Source organism: Ranitomeya variabilis, chromosome 3, assembly GCF_051348905.1.
Source record: "Ranitomeya variabilis isolate aRanVar5 chromosome 3, aRanVar5.hap1, whole genome shotgun sequence".
NCBI classification, from domain to species: Eukaryota; Metazoa; Chordata; class Amphibia; order Anura; family Dendrobatidae; genus Ranitomeya; species Ranitomeya variabilis.
Genome location: NC_135234.1, coordinates 517,863,143 through 517,877,554, shown reverse-complemented (window position 1 = coordinate 517,877,554; position 14,412 = coordinate 517,863,143). Strand labels below are relative to the sequence as shown.

The window sequence follows — 14,412 nt, the reverse complement described above, 5'->3', positions numbered from 1 at the left end:
TTTAAACCGCTGCAATCAGACAACAGTAGTATACTCTTTAGTAATATAAGCATGTGGCATGTTTTACAATGACTGTTCCCACATCTAAAGAATCCCTCACAATTAATAGACAAAGAGGTGCAAGAGATGTGGCAGAGACAAACACAAGGAAACATTTAATGCATGACGACCCGCCGCAGGAAATGATTTTAAACCAACGTGACTTTTCTAATGTATTAATACTTTTTAGTTGAACTCTTTCTACAGATCAAATGGAAGTTGTCACCTGAGGTTTACATTTTGTGCTGACAATACTTTCAATTTATTATAGCTTATATGTCTCCCACATAATGACATAGCACTTCATCTATGTTAGGGTTGGCGGTATGTTAAAGAGAGAAACCTGCTGCTAGCAAATGGTGGCGCTATATGGCGGTATAAGCGAACTCTGTTACTTCACAGAATCGCAAAGATATAACTTCACAGAGGATCACAGCTACCTAACTGAGCAAAAGCAAAGAGTGGTCATGCAGTCAGCCTAGCACACGAACAACTCCTCTCCGGTGGAACCGGAATTCTAGTGGCTATACGCTAACAGCCCTGAATCCATACACACAAAACTCCTCACCGGAGGTGACGGTATTCTAGGGGCTTATTTCAGCCAACCCTGACCACATGCAGACATGGCCACAAGATAGCAAAGCTCATAACAAAGGTTGATACTAGCGCATGGCTGTGCAGCCATGCAAACCTTTTATAGCTGTAGCAGACAAGGACCTTCCTAGTGGTCCAATAGGAGCTGCTACAGGACCTGAGCGTGTGACCCCAGACCTCCAATGAGAGGTCCTCCCGTGGGCATGCTCAGTGTGTGCAAAGCAGGACTTAGTCCCAGAAAAGCCTGCTCGCCACTGACCAGTGCTGGCTACAAAAGCAGAGCCTGGAAAGGCAGCAGTAACCCTTTGCACAGTATCAGGCTGAGCAAGATGCTGGGACCGACATCTCCGCTGAGCAGGCTCCACTGCGGCTGATGTAGAATGGGAGACCGCAGCAAACATGGTTGGAGATTCCCCCTGTGCAGTGGCGGGAACTCGACACCTAACAATCTATGTAACAGAATTTAAAACAAAACTGAGACACGAAGATGAGGTAAAACAAGAGATCTATGATAATATAAAATCTAGAATTTGTATTTGCATAATCTTAAAAGCTTTTTTTGTTGTACATTAAAACTACGATAAATAAGAAAACAATGGAATAACTCAGAAAAGAGGAGCAACAGACCATGAACATCCACATTCATTAGGAACAATAATCACAAACAAGGAGATAAGTGATAATAAGTATTTCTAGATATATTAGTACATTTAAAGTGCACAGTGCATGAAAATAATGTTATACATCTATTATTAGTGATCAAATTCCATGTAGATTATACTGTCACTAAATCAGCCACTTATTCAATATCATGTGAATACAACCAAAATAATCTTCAAGTGAATATATTACTTCTGGTTGCATCACCTCCTGTAAAGAGTAGAGCTGTATGGTTTGGTTTATGCTCCTCTTAACCTTCAGTGAGCTGCCTCCCATTTTAAATACTTTGCTTGCGCAGTACATATTGTGGTCTTAAAAAAAAAAAAAAAAAAAAAGGATCAGTGACCTATCATAAGCCCATAAGGATGAATATAAGCACATGGCACCAAAAAAGGACCCCCCACAGGTCACCCCAATGCACAAGAATATTATTATCATTAATTGAAAACTGAAAATACAGATTAAACAACCACAGGACGGATTTCGTCAACCCAGATATTTTAATTAGTGTAACGGCACTAACCTGACTCTGTAGTTTACTTAGCAAAATCCTGATGACAGGTTTGTGTTAAAAATGTCAGACAAGAGTGGTGTAGTTGTGGTTATGGAGGCCTCAATTTATCAGGAGCAGATTTTATCTATGTTATCTGATTCCACAATTATAAGAAACTAGATGGTGGCCCGATTCTAACGCATCGGGTATCGTAGTATATTGCCCAGCCACGTAGTATATTGCACAGCCACGTAATATGTAGCCCAGTGACGTAGTGTATTGCCCAGTGATGTAGTATATTGCCCAGTGACGTAGTATACAGCACAGAGCCACGTAGTATATTGCACAGCGATGTAGTATATTGCCCAGCCACGTAGTATATTGCCCAGTGACGTAGTATATTGCACAGCGACGTTATATACAGCACAGAGCCACGTAGTATATTGCCCAGCCACGTAGTATATTGCCCAGCTACGTAGTATATTGCCCAGCCACGTATGTCACAGGTAAAAAAATAAAAAATAAACATACTCACCTTCCGATCCGAGGGCCCCTTGTAGTTCTAACATACTCACCATACTTGTAGTTCTGTCGCCTGTGTGCGGTACAGGCGGCAGTTTCCGGTCCCAGGGTGTGATGACGTCACGGTCACATGACCGTGACGTCATGGCAGGTCCTTCTCGCACAGGCGCGCAGGGACTGTGATGACGTCACGGTCACATGACCGTGACGTCATGGCAGGTCCTTCTCCCATACGGTCCTTGCTACCGGAACCTGCAGCTTGCACAGAGCGGTTACCGAAGGGTCGCGAGGAGCGGGAAAGGCGGCGGAAGGTGAGTATATAATGATTTTTTATTTTTTTAATTATTTTTAACATTAGATGTTTTTTACTATTGACGCTGCATAGGTGGCATCAATAGTAAAAACTTGGTCACACAGGGTTAATAGCGGCGGTAACGGTGTGAGTTACCCGCGGCATAACGCGGTCAGTTACCGCTGGCATTAACCCTGTGTGAGCGGTGACTGCGGGGAGAATGGAGCGCGTGGCAGGCACTGACGGCAGGGGAGTAGGGAGGGACTAATCGGACTGTGGCCGTCGCTGATTGGTCGCGGCAGCCATGACAGGCAGCTGGCGAGACCAATCAGCGACACGGGATTTCCGTGATGGAAGTTGCCGACAGAAAGACGGAAGTATCCCTTAGACAATTATATATATATAGATTATCCTGTAATCCTTCCCTTTTGTACATAAAAGACACACATTCTCTCATAGAAGAGGGTTTCTCAATGGGAGTCATTACGGAAAAACAGAAAGAATGCCTCATAGCTGAATATCCAGTATTACCCATTTTACACGGTCTCGCCAATATTATAAAAGTTATCAATCCACCCCCAATTAAACCAATTGTATCCAGTATAGGTTCTGTCACTGAACGTTTAGGAGAATGGCTGGATTCGCTATTACAACCACTTGCACAGAGATTGTCTGGCTTTCTTAGGACTCCCGTGATGTACTGGAACAACTGTCAAATATATCATGGTACCCTATGTTTGGTTACATTATGACACTGTATCATTGTATACATGTATACCATATGATACACCATTAACTGTGCTGAAATTTCATCTGCTTCACTATTATGGATATACTGTGGATTTTTGAAACTATATCATGTCAGTCACCCATTTCTTAATGACCCATAACTTTTTTGCATTTGACCAGCAATTTTATTGCAATGAATAGGCGTGTCTAAGGGTGCGAAGTATTCCCCATCGCTAGCCAAGTTGGTGATGTCATATTGGGACTACAATTATTTATACACAGATTCCAATCCTTTTCTTCTGTATATCTTCTGTTATGGCAGATACATCGACGATCTCTTCCTCACATGTAGGTGCGATGTATCTGCCATATCGGAATTCATCAGTTAGATAAACAATAATCATTGTAATTTTACTTTTACGTCTAACTTTCAATTTCCTCAATTTCCTTTTTGGATCTCAAATGGGAAGAATTTAATCATAAAATTGTTACTTCCACTTACTCCAAACCATTTGTGGGCAATACCTTCCTACATGTGTCAAGTAGCCATCCAAGACACACTGTTAAAGCTAGCCCTGTAGGAGAATTTGCAAGAAGAAAACGGAATTGTAGTGACAATAGTAATTTGGATGCTGAACTCATTGCTTCTAAAACTAGGCTGTTAAAAAAAGTTATCCATCGTGGACCCTAAATAGGGCTACAGTTATAGTTTAGAATAAAAACCACAAAGAACTTATTGGTAAGAAAGAACCCAATTTTAATACAATATAGTCCCCAATTCAATTTAATTAATCTACTATTCATACATTTTTCATACATTTTTACCTATATAGTATATAGTATGAAGATTAAATTCTATCCAAGCTTCTTAATACTGGTTTTTCCATTGTCGCTAAAAAAGCTAAAACCCTGGGTAACGTACTTTCCCAAAGTTTCTTTAGTTCTTCCAAACAATGTCACAATTGGCTCGATTGTAAGGGATTCTTTAGATGTTGGAACAATTGTTGTAAATCATGCTACACGCTTATATTACTAAAGAGTATACTAATTTTGACGGATCGCAGTTGTGCATCTTGTAATAAAATGTATGTTGGTTGTACCATTCGAAAGTTAAAAGTGCGTATATCTGAGCATATTTCAGATATCAATAATACATCTAATACTTACCGCGTTGTTTCCAAAGCATCCAAACACTTTATCCAGAAGCACGAACGACGAACCTCTTCCTTGCAGGTGTTTGGCTTTGAAAGGGTTAATACAACTTTAGCGGTGATGCTCACTCGAGAGGCATTTTAGATTTATCATTTGAAAACGTATAATCTTAATGGTTTAAATACCGGTAAGGAAATCATGTTCCAGTATCAATGCATGCTGTCTCTTGTGTGATCTAACAGTACATTTGCTTCTTTAACCCCTAAATGACAGCAGACACGCAATAAAACAGCGGCCGTTAAGAGGCTTTATTCCCTCATTGCTGTTTTAAAACAGTGATCAGGAATAAGGCTGTAGCTCCCCCCAGAGTCGGAAGATTTCTGGGGTTTCAGCTGCCGGTGTTAGCTGAGACCCTGGAGAACATGATCAGGAATGGATTTTCTAGTCCCGGATCACCTAAAAAAAACAACTGCGCCCACTGTTACAATGATTTCTCATTGGAAGATAGAGAAATGATGTCCCCTGAGCCTCCTCGGTACCTAAGCCATCCCCTGGTCTCTCCTGTTCCGTCCCCTGCCCCTCCACATCACCTTTCTGGAAAAAAAGAGAACTGATGGCTGGAAAAGATTAGTAGATCAAATCCCCTTTGTCACTCCCTTAGTTAGATAAAAATGATAAAAATTTTTTTAGATTTTTCCCCATTTTTTGCAGTAGGGGTTAGGGTTGGAGTTAGGGCTGTATTAGAGTTAGGGTTGGGGTTACAGTGGGGTTTTTCAAAAGTAAAAAAATATATATGATGGCTAGGGTTGAGCACAAGTGCTCGCTACTCAAGTTTGCATTGTGTGCTCAGGTATGATCCCCACGTTTTTTTTGGGGTGTCTAACAGCCGCAAAACATGTGGGACGGGAACTTTAGCATGTCACTTGAGCACCCGCAATACTCAGTGTATACCCGAGCACCCTAGGCAAACTGGAGTAGTGAGCACTTGTACTCAACAATGACGACGTATTCAATATTACCACCTAATATTATCAAATTTTGTGTTGTACCTGTGGGTTCAAAATGCTCACTATACCCCGGGATAAAATCTTTTAGGGGTGTGGTTTCCAAAATGGGGTCACTTGTGGGGGGTTCCACTGTTTAGACATACCAGGGGCTCTCCAAATGCAACATGGCGCCTGCTAATTATTCCAGCAAATTTTGGGTTAAAAAAGAAGCTCCTTCCCTTCTGAGCCCTACCATTCACCCAAAAAGTGGTTTTCCGCACATATTATTATTATTTATTTATAATAATATGGGATATCAGCGTGCTCAGGAGAAATTGCACAAAAAATGTTGGGGTTCATTTTCTCTTGGAACCCTTGTGAAAATCAAAAATAGGATCTAAAGTAAAAAAAATTTGTGAAAAAAGTTAAATGTCCAATTTTTCCTTCCACATTGTTTCAGATTCTGTTAAGCACCTGAAGGGTTAATAAGCTTCTTGAATGTGGTTTTGAACACCTTGAGGGGTGCAGTTTTTTTATGTCACTTTTGGATGTTTTCTGCCATATAGGTTCCTCTAAGTCACTTCAAATGTGATGTGGTCCTTAATAAAAAACTAAGGTTTTGTAAATATTTAACTTTAATTTTTAACCCTTATATCTTCCTAACAAAAAAATTAGGTTTAAAAAATTGTGCTGAAGTAAAGTAGACATGTGGGAAATGTTATTTATTAATTATTTTGGGTGACATATCTCTCTGATTTAAGGGCATAAAAATTAAAAGTTTGAAAATTGCTAAATTTTCACCAAATTTCCGTTTTTTTCACAAATAAACGCAAGTCATGTTGACCAAATTTTAACACTATCATGAAGTACAGTATGTCACGAAAAAACAATCTCAGAATAAGTGGGATCAATTGAAGCGTTCCAGAGTTATTACCTCATAAAGTGACAGTGGTCAGAATTGTAAAATTTGGCCTGGTCATTAAGGTCAAAATTGGCTCAGTCACCAAGGGGTTAAAGCTGTAGTTACGCGTATATTGTGCATATTGTTTTTAATTCAATCAATACCATGTGCTCTTTCCATTTTCATCGGAGCTCTCAGCACATAAATGTATCATGGAATTTCTTAGTCTCTAGAAGCTTGGACAAAGAACGAAGCAGGTCTTCGAAACGCGTTGCTCACAGTAATATGGATTTTTTTTTACCAATTTTTCCAATAAAAATTATTGCAATTTTATGAATCTGGAGCCCTCTTTTTTTTCTATTTGTGTTGGCAGTATACATTATTGCTCTTTTTATTTAGTGCCTATCTTTTTATTCATATTATTGCCGGCTTACACTACCTGTATAATATTTTGTTATTATTATATTGCAACACAGATATCTGATTTCGGGCTTACATGGTGACATTCAGATTTTTTATTTTTTTTCCATATTAATGACCATTATATGGGATATATTCTTTTGCCTTCCTCTTATTGATTGCTTGTCCATATGTCCATGGGATGGGTTGGTAGTATATAATATTTATTGATCTGTGCTTTAAGCTTATCTATGCTATTGCTGCCTCCATCCACCTATTTATCTCCCATCATTGTTGTACCAGCATAATTACTGCTGTTTTCATTATTGATAACCTGGGTTACATGTGACAGGATAGGGTGGACTATAGCTCTATTATGGGCTTGTCCAATGCTATATGCATGGCTTTTTAAGCAATTGTTTTTCTTGGCTTGTATCTCAATAAATATACATTTTTGTTAGGGGATCATTTTGTTTGGCACACATCTTTTTTTGTTGTTTCAAATGTATTCATAACTGTGTATACAATCAAGTGTATATATATATATATATATATATATATATATATATATATATATATATATATATATCCCTCAACATTGAAATTACAACACCTAGAAGGAAGTCATAATATTATGGAAATTACAGGATCAATAGACATGTTGATAATATACAAGTGACTTCCCAGTTGTGCTCAATGGAACACAAGTTTGACGACTATGTAGTCCATGGTGGCTTGTATAGGCCATCACAGTATCACAAGCAATATGGGGCCCGATGTTGTCGTGTTGGAAAATTCCACCTGCCCTATCGTCTCGCAAGACAGAAATATTCCCCTATATGTTGTGCTGCTGACCGGGCTAAGGAAAAGCAGATTTACATTCTAAATCATAATTTTTTACCATCGGGATATTAATATACTACACAGTATATCCATATAAATATGATTTATTTATGAAATAGTAAGTGATCATAGGCAGGCAATAGGTTATAGCATGAGTGTATGAGCTGTTAGACAAAGCACTGTGTAATATGTAGTTCATAAAACAATTTACTGTAATCATCAAAAATACTATTTTACCCCTATCTGTAGATGGCCGACCATGTTCCTCAGGCCCTTGCCAGAATGAAGGTGCGTGCACAGACTCTATACGAAGCTACACCTGCACTTGCCCCAAAGGTTACATGGGAAAGAATTGCCAGTTTGGTAAGAAGAAGAATCTACAACAAGATGATGCAGAAAAGTAAAAAAAAATTGTGTAGCTTGCTAGTTTTAGAGTGATTTAATGGGAACCTGTCACGTGAAAAAACGCTATTAACCTGCAGATATGAAGTTAGTCTGCAGGTTGATATGCTTTGAACCTGCCCGGTGCCGGCACGGAGAGCCCTGCTGCTGGGAGGAAATTAACTTTATTCCTCCCAGTAGCATTTGGGTTTCAGTCACGGGGGTGGCGACTGTGCAGGTTCTGTCTCCGCTCTGTGTATAGTGAGAAGTGACTGTAACTCTCACTGACAGCAGCTCAGCATTAGGCTGTGTGCACACGTTGCAGATTGTATGCGTTTTTGTCGCATTTTTTTGAGGCGAAAACGAATACACAAAACAACCCATTGAATTCAATGGGATTCCGCAATGCTCTGCTAATGCTGTGTATTTTTCCGCGGCGGAATCACATAGCGGAAAAATACGCAGCATGCTCATTCTTTGTGCGGAATCGCGGCGATTCTGCACACATAGGAATGCATTTATCCGCTTACTTCCCGCATGTGGCTATGCCCACCATGCACAAAGTAAGCAGATCATGTGCGGTTGGTACCCAGGGTGGAGGAGAGGAGACTCTCCTCCAGGCCCTAAAAAAAGAATATAATAAAAAATAGTTATATACTCACCTTCTGGCGGCCCCAGATCCAGCCCAGGCCTTAGGGATGCTCCCGGCAGCTCCCGTTCGCAGTGATGCCTTGCGACAATGACCTGTGATGATGTAGCGGTCCCGCGTGATGCTACACCATCTGGGGTCATTGTCGTGAGGCATCACTGGGAACGGGAGTTGCTGGGAGCATCGCGAAGGTCGGGAAGGCTGCGGGGGCGGCCAGAAGGTGAGAATATCACGATTATTATTTTTTTTTTTATTATTTTTAACATTCTATCTTTTTACTATTGATGCTACATAGGCAGCATCAATAGTAAAAAGTTGGTCACATTTGTCAAACACTATGTTTGACAAGTGTGACCAACCTGTCAATCATTTTTCCAAGCGATGTTACAGCGATGTAGCGATGTTAGCAAAACGCTAGTGTTTAACGGGAATACGCATGCCAATTCCGCATGCGTTTTACCCGCGGCATGGAGTTGCGGAATCGCTGCGGAAATTTCCGCAGCAATTCCGCAACGTGTGCACATAGCTTTAGAGTCAGCTGTCAGTCAGTGCCAGGGGCGTGTTTACAGCCGCCACTTTCCATACAGAGAGCAGTGACTGAAACTGTGCCAGCGACACCCCCGTGACTGAAACCTGGGAGAAAAAGCTTAATTTTCTTTCAGCAACGAGTGTCTAAGTTCTGGCGCCAGACTCGGTCAGAACGCTATTAACCTGCAGATTAACTCCATATCTGCAGGTAATAGCATTTTTTCATGTGACAAGCTCCCTTTAATTATGGCCAAGATATCAAAAATGTAGTATAAAGATAGAGTTTAATTTAGAAATCTACTGAAAAAGCTTAAAGAGGTATTTCCCATTTTCAAAATCCTATTCCAATATGTAGTAGGTGCAATAATAATATTAGCAAATACCTACAATTTGAAATGTATTATACTTTTTAAGATTTACTACGTCACCCCATGTTCAGGAATTGCATTAGCTTAGGTATCCATTGCTACGACCACTAACAACTAACTGTCACTACATGAGTGGTCATAACCATAGATACCTAAGCTACTGCAAATTGCTATTCATGGGGAAGGTGACAAAATGAATCACGAGAACATTTGTGATTGGAGGTATTTGCTATAATTATTATTATTACACATATTACGTATTGGGATTGGATAAGATCTTGGAGGTGGGTGTAATTCTTTAAATCCATCTTGCCTTAACCAATTGCCAACTCTCTAAAGTATAAGGTTATACCTCCTGTTAAACTCTATGGAGAGGGAAGGAGGAGTGAGGAGTAGGGTTGAGCGACTTTCATTTTTTTAAGATCGAGTCGGGTTTTGTGAAACCCGACTTTGTCCAGAGTCGAGTCGAGTGCAGTCGGCCGATTATCGCTAAAAGTCGGGGATCGACCGAAACACGAAACCCAATGCAAGTCAATGGGGAAGCATAGTCGGCAGTGAGTGGAGGCCAGGAAAACACCTACAGTGCCCATTTTAATGCCAAAAACATCCATTCTTGTTTCTGAAGCTTGTCAATCTTAATTAACTTTATAATAATAGTTGGGCATAGGAAATTGGGGGTCATTTGGCAAAAGTTGTGGGGGGTAGGGCTGGTTCAAGCCTTTAGTGGGCTCAGGAAACGTGGACTACGTCACGGCGGTGGAGCAGGGAGAGGTAAGTATTTCAACGTTGCAAGTGCTGTGATCCTGAGCAAGCAGGGGGGGTCCACTCGTTCGCATTGGCACTGGCACAGGGCCCCTCAAAGTACGGCGGTGTGTTTGCATGGCGGGGGCGCCTCCCACCAGCAGCGACACTTTTGCGTACTCTGAGGGGCCCTGTGCCAGTGACGTCGCCAACGAGTATGCCCCCCCCCACCTGATGAAGGAACCTGCACTTTCATCTGCACCTTCCTCTTTGTCCCTGTGTAAGGTGGTATAACATGCGGGAAGGGGAACCTTACTTTCAGCAGGGTCAGATTCTGGCTGTGTAGAGTGCAAGGGGAATGTAGTGGTCTAGGTCAATGTACCAGCAGACTCATCTAGCAGTGGCTGGGCAATGGGCAGGATGAGGAGGAAACAGATATAGGGCCAAAAAATAAAGTAGGCTAAATGCAGTTCAAAATTGGTAACAGGACTAAACAGGCGGCATTGCTTTGTTCAGTGGAGTAGCAAACCCAAGAGCAGCAGACAGTGTTTCAAGGGCCCAACCACACTAGTAGGCCAAATGCAGTTTAATATCTGATACTATAGGCTGAAAGCCAGAAGGTAGAAGCTCAGCTGTATTCAGTTGAGGGCAAACACCAGGCAGGGGCAGACACCGTTAGTAGGCCCTAACCACCAATTTTTAAAAACACAGCACTTAATGAGAGCCAGAAGGTAGAAGCTCAGCTGTATTCAGTTGAGGACAAACACCAGGCATGGGCAGACACTGTTAGTAGGCCCTAAACACCTTTTTTTTATTTAAAACACAGCACTTAATGAGAGCCAGAAGGTAGAAGCTCAGCTTTATTCAGTTGAGGACAACACCAGGGAGGGGCAGACACCGTTAGTAGGCCGTAACCAAAGTTGAAGGCCAAATGCAGTTTAATATCTGATACTATAGGCCGAAAGCCAGAAGGTAGAAGCTCAGCTGTATTCAGTTGAGGGCAACACCAGGGAGGGGCAGACACCGTTAGTAGGCCCTAACCACCAATTTTTAAAAACACAGCACTTAATGAGAGCCAGAAGGTTAAAGCACAGCTGTATTCAGTTGAGGACAAACACCAGGCAGGGGCAGACACCGTTAGTAGGCCCTAACCACCAATTTTTAAAAACACAGCACTTAATGAGAGCCAGAAGGTTAAAGCTCAGCTTTATTCAGTTGAGGACAACACCAGGGAGGGGCAGACACCGTTTGTAGGCCGTAACCAAAGTTGAAGGCCAAATGCAGTTTAATATCTGATACTATAGGCCGAAAGCCAGAAGGTAGAAGCTCAGCTGTATTCAGTTGAGGGCAACACCAGGGAGGGGCAGACACCGTTAGTAGGCCCTAACCACCAATTTTTAAAAACACAGCACTTAATGAGAGCCAGAAGGTAGAAGCTCAGCTGTATTCAGTTGAGGACAAACACCAGGGAGCAGCAAACAGAGGTATTAGGCCCCATCCAGCAATTAAAAAAAAAAAAAAAAAAAAGGTTTATAAAAGAGCCAGAAGGTAGAAGCTCAGCTTTATGCAGTTGAGGACAACACCAGGGAGGGGCAGACACCGTTAGTAGGCCGTAACCAAATTTGAAGGCCAAATGCAGTTTAATATCTGATACTATAGGCCGAAAGCCAGAAGGTGGAAGCTCCGATTTAGACAGTGGAGGACAATTTGAATTAGGGACTGCAGACAGACTTAGTAGGCTGTCCCCTGTGGACCATGCATCCACCACATTAACCCATTGCGCCTTAATGGACACGTAATCTTCCGTGGCCATGCCTACAGGTCCATGCGTCTGTTGTCAGGTGCACCTTTGTACTCACCGATTGCCAGAGTGCATGGACAATGCGGTCTTTTACATGCTGGTGGAGGGTTGGGATGGCTTTTCTCGCAAAAGAAGTGTCGACTGGTTAGCTTGTAGCGTGGTACAGCGTAGTCCATCATGGCCTTATTAACCCCTTCACCCCCGGAGCTTTTTCCGTTTTCGTTTTTCGCTCCCCTCCTTCCCAGAGCCATAACTTTTTTATTTTTCCGTCAATTTGGCCATGTGAGGGCTTATTTTTTGCGGGACGAGTTGTACTTTTGAACGACATCATTGGTTTTACCATGTCATGTACTAGAAAACGGGAAAAAAATTCCAAGTGCAGTGAAATTGCAAAAAAAGTGCAATCCCGCACTTGTTTTTTGCTTGCCTATTTTGCTAGGTTCACTAAATGCTAAAACTGACCTGCCATTATGATTCTCCAGGTCAGTACGAGTTCATAGACACCTAACATGACTAGGTTATTTTTCACCTAAGTGGTGAAAAGAAATTCCAAACTTTGCAAAAAACAAAACAAAACAAAATTGCGCCATTTTCCGATACTCGTAGCGTCTCCATTTTTCGTGATCTGGGGTCAGGTGAGGGCTTATTTTTTGCGTGCCAAGCTGGCATTTTTAATGATAGCATTTTGGTGCAGATACGTTCTTTTGATCGCCCGTTATTGCATTTTAATGCAATGTCGTGGCGACCAAAAAAACGTAAATCTGGCGTTTCGATTTTTTTTCTCATTACGCCGTTTATCGATCAGGTTAATGCTTTTTTTATTGATAGATCGGACGATTCTGAACGCGGCGATACCAAATATGTGTAGGTTGTTTTTTTTTTTATTGATTTATTTTGATTGGGGCGAAAGGGGGGTGATTTAAACTTTTATATATTTTTTTTTTTTTTCACATTTTTTTTTACTTTTTTTTTTTACTTTTGCCATGCTTCTATAGCCTCCATGGGAGGCTAGAAGCAGGCACAACGCGATCGGCTCTGCTATGCAGCAGCGATCATAAGATCGCTGCTACACAGCAGAAATGCCGGTGTGCTGTGAGCGCCGACCACAGGGTGGCGCTCACAGCCACCGGCGATCAGTAACCATAGAGGTATCCAGGACCTCTATGGTTACAATGTACAAGCATCGCCGACCCCCGATCATGTGACGGGGGTCGGCGATGCGCTCATATCCGGCCGCACGGCCGGATGCGGTAGTTAAATGCCGCTGTCTGCGTTTGACAGCGGCATTTAACTAGTTAATAGCGGCGGGTGATCGCGATTTCACCCGCCGCTATTGCGCGCACATGTCAGCTGTAAAAAACAGCTGACATGTCGCGACTTTGATGTGCGCTCACCGCCGGAGCGCACATCAAAGCAGGGGACCCGACATCTGACGTACTATAACGTCAGATGTCGGGAAGGGGTTAATAGTAAATAAAATATATAACTAGGCTCTATGAACTTTTAAATAGGTTCCAGGGGTACACGGGCAGCATTGGTGTGGTCAGTGGAGGAGTATTGCAAGTAGGGGCCGCAGACAGGCTATCAAAGGCCTAAAATAACTAACAATAGGCAGGCATGGCAGTTTAAAATCGGTTACATGGATACACAGGCAGGCAGTATTGTGGTCAGTGGAGGAGGATTGCAAGGAGTGTCTGACACAGTTAGTACTCCAAAAAAAAATAAAAAATTTAATGTCTCGCAAAACAACTATAAGTAAAAAAAGGGTGGCATGCTTAGGTACTGGGGTGGGCTCATCTGCAGAGTTTATGACAAAGTAATTTGGCAGTAAATTAGTATTTACTGGTGTCACTCTAGGACACTGCCCCAGACTACTTTAACTAGCATCATAGATGCAAACAAATTGGTATTGTTTGTCAGTACCAGGCATTGAATGATGTCAGTGCATAGACTAAACATTGGTGGAGCTGTGCGAGATAATTTTGCACGTGGTAGAGCACAGTTTGAGCTGGGGGGGGGGGGACTCTCTTGTGGCCGGAGGTACCGCCCCAGGGCCCCTCATGTTACAACGGTGTGTCTGACGTTGGGTGCGCACCACCACCGCCAGAGACACTACATTGTACTATGAGGGACCCAGTGGCAGTGCCGTCGACCAAAAGCGGCCACACCCACCTATTCAGACAAACAGCACTGTAACGGGTGCTTGCGCCAAGTGGCGAGACAACGGCCCCGTGGGTGGATTTTTCCCATTGGGGGAGGTGTAAACATGTCGTATGCTGGACAAACAGCTGCTGCAAATTAAGAGATAGGAAGACTCAGTAAGACCAGTCCAGA

General features: G+C 42.2%; 1 protein-coding gene across 3 annotated transcripts in view; it reads left to right on the top strand.

Moving 5' to 3' along the window:
- The window catches only part of PROZ (protein Z, vitamin K dependent plasma glycoprotein), a 65,127-nt gene that overhangs the window by 26,842 nt on the left and 23,873 nt on the right, over window positions 1-14,412 (top strand). For all 3 annotated transcript variants that reach the window (XM_077296965.1, XM_077296963.1, XM_077296964.1), the window contains one exon: window positions 7,860-7,973. In XM_077296965.1, the coding sequence (XP_077153080.1) occupies window positions 7,860-7,973 (114 nt within the window). The remainder of the gene's footprint in view (window positions 1-7,859; window positions 7,974-14,412) is intronic.